The sequence below is a fragment of the Oncorhynchus clarkii genome, chromosome 16, assembly GCF_045791955.1.
Source record: "Oncorhynchus clarkii lewisi isolate Uvic-CL-2024 chromosome 16, UVic_Ocla_1.0, whole genome shotgun sequence".
Classification (NCBI taxonomy): domain Eukaryota; kingdom Metazoa; phylum Chordata; class Actinopteri; order Salmoniformes; family Salmonidae; genus Oncorhynchus; species Oncorhynchus clarkii.
Genome location: NC_092162.1, coordinates 17,753,251 through 17,764,248, shown reverse-complemented (window position 1 = coordinate 17,764,248; position 10,998 = coordinate 17,753,251). Strand labels below are relative to the sequence as shown.

General features: G+C 47.3%; 1 protein-coding gene and 1 non-coding gene across 3 annotated transcripts in view; both read right to left on the bottom strand.

Moving 5' to 3' along the window:
* LOC139368080 (E1A-binding protein p400-like) overlaps positions 1 to 10,998 on the bottom strand; it is a 29,852-nt gene that overhangs the window by 6,589 nt on the left and 12,265 nt on the right. For both annotated transcript variants that reach the window (XM_071106636.1, XM_071106635.1), the window contains 18 exons: positions 10,608 to 10,777; positions 10,145 to 10,337; positions 9,865 to 10,001; positions 9,451 to 9,637; positions 9,010 to 9,331; positions 5,174 to 5,383; positions 4,829 to 4,993; positions 3,983 to 4,132; positions 3,486 to 3,878; positions 3,262 to 3,404; positions 2,727 to 3,037; positions 2,284 to 2,486; positions 1,761 to 1,930; positions 1,361 to 1,557; positions 970 to 1,084; positions 749 to 874; positions 254 to 436; positions 55 to 138 (listed from right to left, as the gene is read on the bottom strand). In XM_071106636.1, the coding sequence (XP_070962737.1) occupies positions 55 to 138; positions 254 to 436; positions 749 to 874; positions 970 to 1,084; positions 1,361 to 1,557; positions 1,761 to 1,930; positions 2,284 to 2,486; positions 2,727 to 3,037; positions 3,262 to 3,404; positions 3,486 to 3,878; positions 3,983 to 4,132; positions 4,829 to 4,993; positions 5,174 to 5,383; positions 9,010 to 9,331; positions 9,451 to 9,637; positions 9,865 to 10,001; positions 10,145 to 10,337; positions 10,608 to 10,777 (3,459 nt within the window). The remainder of the gene's footprint in view (positions 1 to 54; positions 139 to 253; positions 437 to 748; positions 875 to 969; positions 1,085 to 1,360; positions 1,558 to 1,760; positions 1,931 to 2,283; positions 2,487 to 2,726; positions 3,038 to 3,261; positions 3,405 to 3,485; positions 3,879 to 3,982; positions 4,133 to 4,828; positions 4,994 to 5,173; positions 5,384 to 9,009; positions 9,332 to 9,450; positions 9,638 to 9,864; positions 10,002 to 10,144; positions 10,338 to 10,607; positions 10,778 to 10,998) is intronic.
* On the bottom strand, positions 574 to 699 carry LOC139369038 (small nucleolar RNA SNORA11). The gene has a single exon (XR_011627040.1). It is a non-coding gene; the product is annotated as a small nucleolar RNA SNORA11 (small nucleolar RNA).

Sequence of the window (10,998 nt, the reverse complement as noted above, 5' to 3'; positions counted from 1 at the left end):
AAACATGGATACATGGCAAGCTCTCCTAAATGCACTGAGAAATATCAATCTAACCTCTGCTTGCTTTAACTCCTCCTTGCACACGTCCTCCAGTGAAGCCTCCAGGAAATTCATAGCGTAGCGCTCTATAGGAGTGAGCTGAGATACGAGGGGGAAAAAAAGATAGGTTGTCAGGTTTGGCAAAAAAGCTCAAAATAGTCAAACAACACAGATGGAATAGCCAAAAAAAACAGGGATATTGAACAACAATCACCTGCTCCACAAGAGCCGCTATCTCCTGCTCGGCCTTGGAGAGCTCCTCCTCTTCCGGGTCCCTCCCTTCGCCAGCCTCGTCCAATGGGATGGCCTCGTTGAACTCTGCCAGTTCAGCTACCTGCTCTGCTTTGGCTTGGGAGGCAGCGACGATGTCCTCCTCATCCTCGGCACGACAAAGGGCCTGTGGCAGAGAGAGAATTCATTTTTGGGAACAGTGCCACCTGGAGTAGAGATTGATGTGTCTTGCTGACTTGTACAATTCCTAAAACAGTCATTTGACCTCAAATAATCTTGTTTATTTTATCAAATAAAGCTTGTTTGTATGGAGTCAGTGCTGGTCCAAACAGCTGCTGGTTTCTGGTTGTCTTCTAGACTCCTGCTGTTGTATGGTGTGGTATAAACAGGTGTCTATGGTCTGAGAGACACCTGCTCTGAACACACCAGTTAAACTCAACTACATACTGTTATTACCAGTGTTTTGGGTGTGACTGACCTGCTCCAGGATGGTGGTGCTCTGTTTGTTGCCCGTCTCTTCCTCCTCTGGCTGGGGCAAAGACGGCTCTGGGGTCACCTCCTTCTTCTCCCCCTCATTCACGTCAAACAGCTCCCTGATGGTTTGCTGAGAGGAGAGAGGGGAGCGTAGTTCGTCTTGAATTGCCCTCGATTCAGAGTGAATGGACGACGTCACAGAGTGTTACATCGGTGGAGACGTACCTGTTTGAAGAAAGCGGTGGTGAAGTTGCCTCCTTCTATGGCCATGTCTCCCAGCATTCTTTTCTGGTTGGCCTTCTTCAGGATGTTCTCCTCCACCGTGCGCTCACTGATCAGCCTGGGGGGGTGGAGAATAGTCACACCAGATGCTCAACAGACTAGCTAACATAGTGGCAGAGTAGTAATCACTGGCTCTATGCCTACCACATTAATATCTTCAAAGTAGAGGTATGCACACTGTTCATGCTACTTCCGGAGACTTTCAGATCCTGCCTGTGTCCAATCTAAAGGAAACTAAAAACCGACTGTAGTGCTGAGACGATTTGACTTAGAGGGAGTTAAGTGTCAGCTTGGTTCAACAGCCTAAGAGGCAGGGGAGGGTTTCACGGTGTACCTGTAGATGTGGACGTCGCGGGTCTGTCCGATGCGGTGGCAGCGGTCCTGGGCCTGGGCGTCCATGGTAGGGTTCCAGTCACTGTCGTAGAACACCACCGTGTCGGCGCCCGTCAGGTTCACCCCCACGCCGCCGCTGCGCGTGGACAGGATGAAGCAGAAGATGCGGCGGTCCCCGTTGAAGCGATCCATCAGGGACTGAGGGAGAGGAGGACAACAGTCAGCATCCTTTATCAGTTTCAGAACAATATTGATCTCCGGGTCAATTCCGTTCAGCTCAGCCAATCAAATCGCAAAATGTCCAAAATATATTACATGGAAATGACCCCCAATTGAGTTGCTGAAGTCCAACACAACAACAGTATCCCATAAAGCTCAGGTCTAGTCACGGCGCCCCTCACTTGTCTCTGCTCAACGCGGGTGCTGCCGTCCAGGCGGAGGTAGATGTGTCCGTGGTAGTTGAGGAACTGCTCCAGCACGTCCAGCATGCGGGTCATCTGGGTGAAGATGAGAACGCGATGTTGGCCCTCCTTCAGCCGACGCAGCAGGGTGTGGAGCGTCTGCAGCTTACCTACACACACACACACACACACACACACACACACCAAAGTGTTATCATTCAAAAGCTCATATCGTTTCTCCTCATTTAAAAAATACCTCTCGTCTTCAACTGAAGGACACGCTTCTCTGGAGAACTGAACGTGACCCTGACCCAGTGACCCTAGAGACAGACTGTGTCTGTATCATCGCTGAAGTAACAGCACTTCCACTTAAGTGTCTTTTCATGTCATGGCCTTTGCAAACACATAGCCAAACTGATTGAGGTGTCAGAGTTAAAATTCCTCAGCCAATGCCGAGGTAAAACAAGACAAGTTTCCTAAGTCCTAAGGAACACACGGTTGTGTTGTCTGAGTGGGGACTCACCGCAGTCGTACTGGATCAGCCTCAGGTCAGGGAAGTGGGTCCTCATGTTGCACTGGATGCGGTGCAGACTGCGTGCGAGCGGGGCCACCTGGGAGGAGAGCAGCGAGGTGAACACGGCCTGCTGGTGGCTCAGAGACGGAGGGGGGTGGCAGCTGTGCATGGTGATGGCTGGAGCCTCCACCGGCGGGATCACAAACGTAAACCTGAAGGTTAGGAAATAGGGTCCGATTAGAAATGGTCATATTTACCCTTCATCAATCCCTGGGGCATCACAAGAAAGATAAACAAAAGGTGCTTGAAAACTGACAACCGATTCAACTCATGAAGGGCTTGGTGATTAGTGTGGTGATTTGTTAAATCAGGTGTGTTAGTGCAGGGATAAAACAAAAAATGTGGACCGTCTCGTGGTTCCAGACAGTGGACAGCAGCAGTCAGCGTGTTACCGTTCGATCACATCTTTGAGCAGCTGCAGCCTGTCCTCGGTGGTGTGGATGCCCTCCCTCAGGGCGCAGCTCTGGTCCCAGTAGTCCGTAGTGCTGTGGGACTGGGCGAACAGGCAGGCGGCGTGACCCGAGCGACCCCACTGACCCAGGGCCCTGGGGGCCGGAGCAGGGCAGGAGCCCGGGAGGAAGGTGAGGAAGTCCAGCACCTCATGGCCAAACACGGGCTTGGCGCTGCAGTGCAGGTCGTTGATCCGGATGATCTGGGCCAGGCGGCTGTCTCGCTGCTTCTTGCGGCTGTCTGCCAGCCATGACTGACGGGGGGAAAGGGACAGTTTGTCAGTTGATAGGACAACAACAGTTAAAGGGACATGACAGGAGTCAATTTAAGAATGTTGCTGTGGGCTGATAACTGACAGAACTAAAAAAAGGTACTACTGTGGGATATACGCAACCTCATAATTTCATACACGGTGACTGAAACAAGTCACAAACAAAAGAAAAGAGATTTGTAAATGAAAGCAGATGTAGCTAGTACCATGTAGAAGGGGGAGCGAGGAGGTGGGCGAGGTTGTGCCCGAGGTCGAGGGGGGACAAATCCACCAACATGGGACCCTGATTTAGGAACGGCTGATTTGGTGTCGCTGCTCTCCTCACACGTCAACGTAGAATTCACACGCGCTAGAGAGGAGAATTTACTTGTTCAATACAGGGATTGTAAATACAGAATCATAAAATTATTCTTTGCATTCATCTCTTCACCTTTCTGTTCTGTGCTGGTTTCTGCTGGTCCCGTTACTACCTTAAGCACTGGGCGAGGGGGCTGGGACTGACTGAGGGCTGAGGTAGGATTACGGGGGGGGGCAGGGGTTCGAGGGGGGGCTGGGGTACAGGTTCTAATTGTGACTGAGGTAGGGGTTCTAGGGGGGGCCAGGGTGTATTGAGCAGTGGTGGGCCCGGGGTGGCGATGGGCAGTTTGCTGGGGGGCAGGAGTTCTCACGGCAGTATTGGCATGATGGTGCATGGAGGTTGACGCCTGGGGGGCTACGCGAGGAGAAGGGGGCACTGCCAGGGTGGGTACACCCCCTCCCTCCTTGCTTGACTGGCGTACCACGATCTTCACAATCCCAGAGCTGGTCACCACGGAGGAGGGCACTGGAAAGGAAAGGCAGGTAAGAACACAACCGTCACTGAACCAGGGCAAAAGACCATGAACGAAGATCAGTGACCATAGTCTTAAAAAGGGGATGCTGCTGTACCTTGAGAAGAATTGCAAGGCAGCTGGATTCCCGAGGGTACAGGAGAGGTGGGGACAGCGTGGGTATTGGCTGAACTGAAAACTGCTACTTGGGCTGGCTGGCTGATGAGGTGGTGCTGCCCTCCGCTGGTCACCAGATGCATTACGTTACCTGCGGAGCCCACAGTAAGAACCACACAATTTAGACACTCCTGTCAGTACAGGATAGATACTGTACCCCTGACTTAAATAGAACACTAATATGGCTGTCTATATCAGCACATTCTAGAGTTTAATGACATAAGCCATTCTGGTAATATACACTGAGTGTACAAAACATTAAGAACACCTTCCTAATGTTGAGTTGCACCCCGTTTGCCCTCAGAACAACCTCAATTCATCAGGATATGGACTCTACAAGGTGTTGAAAGCGTTCCACAGGGATACTGGCCCATGTTGACTCCAACGCTTCCCACAGTTGTGTCAAGTTGGCTGGATGTCCATTGGGTGGTGGACCTTTCTTGATACACACGGGAAACTATTGAGCGTGAAAAACCCAGCAGCATTGAAGTTCTTGGACACAAACCGGTGCGCCTGGCACCTTCTACCAAATATTTTGTATTGACCATTTACCCTCTGAATGGCACTCATACACAATCCACGTCTCAATTGTCTCAAAGCTTAAAATGTCATTATTTAAACTGTTTCCTCCCCTTCATCTCCAGTAATTGAAGTGGATTTAACAAGTGACAATAAGGGATCCTAGCTTCACCTGGTCAGTCTGTCATGGAAAGAGCAGGTGTTCATAATGTTCTGTACACTCTGTGAATCTCCATGTAGTGTAGTTAGTGCTGGGATCTGACCTGACCTTGTACTGGGCGTGGAGGTGCCATGGGAACCTGGTGGAGCTGGGTCCCAGACAGGGTGAGCTTGTTGCCCTGCAGCTGGAAGGTGACAGGCTTACTGCCCTGGCACGATGACACAGGACGCCCGGCCAATGAGGCCAGTTGGGCGATACTCACTACCTCCCCAGCTGAGACAGAGAGAAAAATGGTAGATATTAAAATGTAGATGAGTTTCTTTTCACCAGTAGAGATAAACAAAAAAAATATCATGAATTTACAGTCTAATACATTTTCAGTTTCTTCTTATGCACTGTTCATGCACATTCGTTGACCGACAGAGAGTGTTTGAGAGAATGGCAGGTACTCACAGGGAAGCCGGGCCTGCATGTCTGGGCTGAGCAAAACGCGTTGGGTCAAAACGTTGCTGGGAGGAGGGGTGAGATGGGTGGCGAGGTTGCAGGAGGTGGTGGGTGGGCGTACGGCCAGGACTGGCATTGGGGAGCCGGACTTCATGACAGAGGGGCCACTGGGGTGCAAGGGCGGGCGAGGAGGGGCTGTGGGTGCCACTGAACACACTGCTGAGGGTTCATGGAAACAAGGGAAGAAAGTATTACATTATGTCTGTTTGTGTAGAATAGAATCGTTTGTCTGGCTGAGTAGAGGTTTCCACAAGAAATGTTTAACGGCATTCAAGGTTAAAGGAAAAGTCAAAAACTATATATTTTGGTATATTTTTTTATTAGTCCACTGTTGATAGTCCCAGAATGTTTTGCACGTCGGCAGTAAAGTTAAGATACTGGACTTTCAAGAAGCATCATATGATGCAAGAAACATCAAGTGGCAGGTGACAATATGCTTCTTGAAAGTCCTATATCTTGACAATTTAACTGCTGACATGCAAAACATTCTGGGAGTGTATCAGTGGACTAATGAAAAAAATCCAAATATAGTTGGAGTAGAATTTTCCTTTAAAGCTGCAACATGCTACTTTTTGGGCTTGCCCCCCCCCCAAAAAATGCACATAGAAATGTAAGTTATAGATCTGTCACTCTCAGAAGCGGTAGAGATCGGTTTCTATGTGCGCCATTTCTATGCTTCCCGTTAAGTTTCGCGTTTGCGTCTTTTACTTTCGGTTTCGTACACCAGCTTCAAACAGCTGAAAATACAATTAGTTTGGATATGGAAAATATATTTCACAGCGGTTTAGATGGTACAATGTTTCTCCACACAAAACACTTGCTTGATTTTGTCACAAACTGAAATTAGGCAAACTATTTGAATTTTAGCAACCAGGAAATGGCAGAGCGATTTCTGCATAGTGCATCTAAGATCAGACCATTACAAAAACACTTGGATCATATGTTTGATTTTTTCCCCATGTAAATTTAGCAACTACTCAAGCAGTATTTACAGTGCATTCAGACCCCTTGACTTTCCACTTTCTTACGTTAGACTTATTCCAACATGGATTAAATACCATTTTAAAAATCCTCAATCTACACAAAATACCCCATAATGACAGAAAGAACAGGTTTTTAGAAAAGTATAAAAAAAAAACTGAAATACTTTATTTACATAAGTATTCAGACCCTTTGCTATAAGACCCAAAACTGAGCTCAAGTTTCCATGGATCATTCTTAAGATGTTTCTATAACGTGATTGGAGTCTACCTGTGGGAAATTAAATTGATTGGAAATGATTTGGAAAGGCACACACCTGTCTATATATGGTCCCACAGTTGACAGTGCATGTCAGAGCAAAAACCAAGCCATGATGTCGAAGGAATTGTCCGTAAAGCTCTGAGACAGGATTGTGTCGAGGCACCAAAACATTCCTGCAGCATTGAAGGTCCCCAGGAACACGGTGGCTTCCATAATTCTTAAATGGAAGAAGTTAGGAACCACCAAGACTAGAGCTGGCCGCCCAGCCAGATTGAGCAATCGGGGGAAGAAGGGCCTTGGTCAGGAAGGTGACCAAGAACCCGATGGTGACTGACAGCGCTCCAGAGTTCCTCTGTGGAGATGGGAGAACCTTCCAGAAGGACAACCATTTCTGCAGCAATCCACCAATCAGGCCTTTATGGTAGAGTGGCTAGACGGAAGCCACTCCTCAGTAAAAGGCACATGACAGCCCACTTGATGTTTGCCAAAAAGCACCTAAAGACTCTCAGACCATGAGAAACAAGATTCTCTGGTCTGATGAAACCAAGATTGTACTCTTTGGCCTGAATGCCAAACATCACATCTGGAGGAAACCTGGCACCATCCCTATGGTGAAGCATGGTGGTGGCAGCATCATACTATGGGGATGTTTTTCAGAGAAGAAATTGGTGAAACTCCCCAAATACAGGTGTGCCAAGCTTGTAGTGTCATACCCAAGACCTCAAAGCTGTAATCGCTACCAAAGGTGCTTTAACAGAGTACTGAGTAAAAGGTCTGAATACTAACACTACCAGTCAAAAGATTGGACACGTCTACTCATTCAAGGGTTTGTTTTATTTGTACTATTTTCTACATTGTAGAATAATAGTGAAGACAAACTATGAAACAACACATATGGAATCATGTAGTAACCAAAAAAAACCACAAAAAAGTGTTGAACAAATCAACATTTATTTTATATTTGAGATTCTTCAAAGTAGCCACCCTTCGCCTTGATGACAGCTTTGCACACTCTTGGCATTCTCTCAATCAGATTCAACTGAAATGCTTTTTCAGCAGTGTTGAAGGAGTTCTCACATATGCTGAGCACTTGTTGGCTGCTTTTCCTTCACTCTGCGGTCCAACTCAACCCAAACCATCTCAATAGGGTTGAGATCATGGGATTAGTAAGGCCTGGTCATCTGATGCAGGACTCCATCACTCTCCTTCTTGGTCAAATAGCTCTTATACACCTTGGAGGTGTGTTGGGTCATTGTTCTGTTGAAAAACTAATTATAGTCCCTCTAAGCCCAAACCAGATGGGAATGCATTTCGCTGCAGAATGCTGTGGTAGCTATGCTGGTTAAGTGTGCCTTGAATTCTAAATAAATCACAGACAGTGTCACAAGCAAAGCACCGCCAAAGCACCTCCTCCATGCTTCAAAGTGGGAACGAAACATGCAGAGAATATCTGTTCACTTGTGTCTCTTGAATACACGGCAGTTGGAATCAAAAATCTCACATTTGGATTCATCAGACCAAAGGACAGATTTCCACCGGTCTAATGTCCATTGCTCGTGTTTCTTGGCACAAGCAAGTCTCTTCTTATTGGTGTCCTTTGGTAGTGGTTTCTCTGCAGCAATTCAACCATGAAGGCCTGATTCACAGAGTCTCCTCTGAACAGTTGATGTTGAGATGCGTCTGTTACTTGAACTCAGTGAAGCATTTATTTGGGCTGCATTTTCTGAGGCTGGTAACTAATGAACTTATCCTCTGCAGCAGAGGTAACTCTGGGTCTTCTATTCTTGTGGCGGTCCTCATGAGAGACAGTTTCATCATAGCGCTTGATGGTTTTGTGACTGAAAGTTTCTTCAAGTGCAATGTTCTTGAAATGTTCCAGATTGACTGACCTTCATGTCTTGAAGTAATGGACTTTACTTATTTGAGCTGTTCTTGCCATAATATGGACTTGGTCTTTTACCAAACAGGGCTATCTTCTGTATACCAACCCTACCTTGTCACAACAACTGATTGGCTCAAATGCATTAAGGAAAGAAATCCCACAAATGAACTTACACACACCTGTAAATTGAACGGCATTCCAGATGACTAACTCATGAAGAGAGAATGCCAAGAGTGTGCAAAGCACTCAAGGCAAAGGGTGGCTACTTTGAAGAATATCAAATATATTTTGATTTGTTTAACACTTTCTGGTTACTACATGATTCCATATGTGTTATTTCATAGTTGTGATGTCTTCACTATTATTCTACAATGTAGAAAATAGTAAAAATAAAGAAAAACCCTTGAATGAGTAGGTGTGTCCAAACTTTTGACTGGTAATGTATGTAACTGTGATATTTCAGTGTTTAATTCTTTAGAAATGAGCAAAAATTGCTAAACTGTTTTTATTTTGTCGTTATGGGGTACTGTGTGTAGATTGATGAACAAATGATTTAATCCATTTTAGAATAAGGCTGTAACGTAACATTTGGAAAAAGTCAAGGGGACTGAATATTTTCCGAATGCACTGTACTTGTAAATCCAAGGTATTTAGTACTAACTTTGTTGGACTGACGGTGTAGGGGTTGGCGTCACATCCTGGATGAGAGGGGTCCTTGAGGCCTGAGCAGCAGGGGTGACAGGGCAGGTGGGTCGGGGTTTGTTCACCACCAGCACCGTGCGACCATCAGCCTTAGGTAAGGGCTGGAACATCCTGTTGACCTTCATGCGAACGGGTTTGGGACGGGGAGGGGGGTCGGGAGACTCCATGACCTCCTGGATCAGCTGACGGGTGACCTTCCTGGAAGGCAGAAACACGTCGGCCTGGTACCTGGACACATTGGCCTCCAGACCCACCAGGTCAAACATGGACAGGTCGCAGCGCTGGGGACGGAGGAGGAGGGGTAAGGTTATGGACGTTTAGATAAGTACAAATGCATTTCAATTAGACTGCACAGCTCCAGTGACACACCCCATCCCCAGGGGGCAGTGGGAGCAGTAACCTTGAATGGGGAGACGTCCAGGGCTCGCTGTACCAGGGAGGCAGTGTGGAAGACGATAGGCTTGGTGATGAAGGGGGAGTGAATGGGCCGAGGGTCAAACAGGTTGGGGTGGTTACACACTTTACGGAGCTGCATCAAGATGTTGATCACAGACATGAAGTGACCACTAGCCAGCGTTTCCCGGGTCCTGAGAGAAATAAAAAGGGTGAAAAGGGGTTTCCTTTACAATATTAACTAGTAGATGATCTAAGCAAACCTACAGTAGAAGCTGACAACATCATAGTGATGTAATAACATTCTGGCAATAAAGAATAAGAATATACAGGTAAAAAGCATATTACTGGCAGAATTTCAAACCAATGAGCCCTCCTGCAACGCATCATTTGCTTCCAGTAACCACCTATAGATACTTACGAGGCCTGTGCCATGAAGTCATCGTAGAGGAAGCGCTGCCTCTTGGACAAACGGCAGCGCACCACATGCTCATATTTCTTAGGCATCTGCTTCTCCACATCCACCTTGATTCTCCTCAACAGAAACGGTCTGAGCACCTAGAAGGAAAAACAGAAAGTGGTGATATGTCAGGTTAGGGAGCAGAATGTCGTTGACAACATCTCAACGAGCATTAACAGTTCATTTGGACCCCCCTACATACTCTGACCAATCCACACCCCCTCGCAGCCGGAGTCCTTACCTTATGTAACCTCTTGACCAGGCCCTCGTTGTATTCCTGGCTACCCTCGATCATACCGGTGAGGGGGTTGGAGAACCACTCCTTGAACTCTCGGTGGGACTGGAAGACGTGGGGCATGAGGAAGTGCATCAGGGACCACAGCTCCATCAGGCTGTTCTGCAGCGGGGTGCCTGTCAGCAGCAGGCGCCTCTGACTGGGGCCAGAGAGAACGTTAAAATGACACCAGGTTAGGATTTAGGTTTATTATATTCTAAGTGGACGAAGAACTTTCAGCTTAAGTTGTCGTAATTTGGACTGATATTGGTTCAGGAAGAATGCAGAGAAATGGGAGCACGTTGTTTGAAGGATTTTAGAAAAGCGCTATAAAAATCGTGTATTATTACTATTCATAAAATGAGGATTAGGATGTTCACTGGCAACACATACTGGCCGTCTATAAACATCCCCTTCCCTTAGTGCGGACCTGTTGAAGTTGAGCAGGCTCTGCCAGCGCTGGGACTTGAAGTTCTTGATGTTCTGGGCCTCGTCCAGGATGAGGTAGCGCCAGGACTTGCGTCGGAAGGCCTGGTGGTCCTGCAGCACCAGCTTGTAGGAGGTGATGCACACGTGGAAAGCGTTGGGCTTGGTCCAACCCTGAGTAGAGAAAGGAGAGAGAGGACTTTTTTCATTAGCTTATTGAAACAGTGACACTTCAGAGGGCCAGGGCTTTTATCCACTTCAGAATGCACGGCTGACTTTTTGTTCAGTTGGAATGAGGAAGCACCAGAAAAGAGATGAGGCAGCACCAGGGAAGATTCATTTGGAACACGAAAAGGAAAAGAGGGCGCCAAAGAAACACAGGGGAGGCAGGAGTT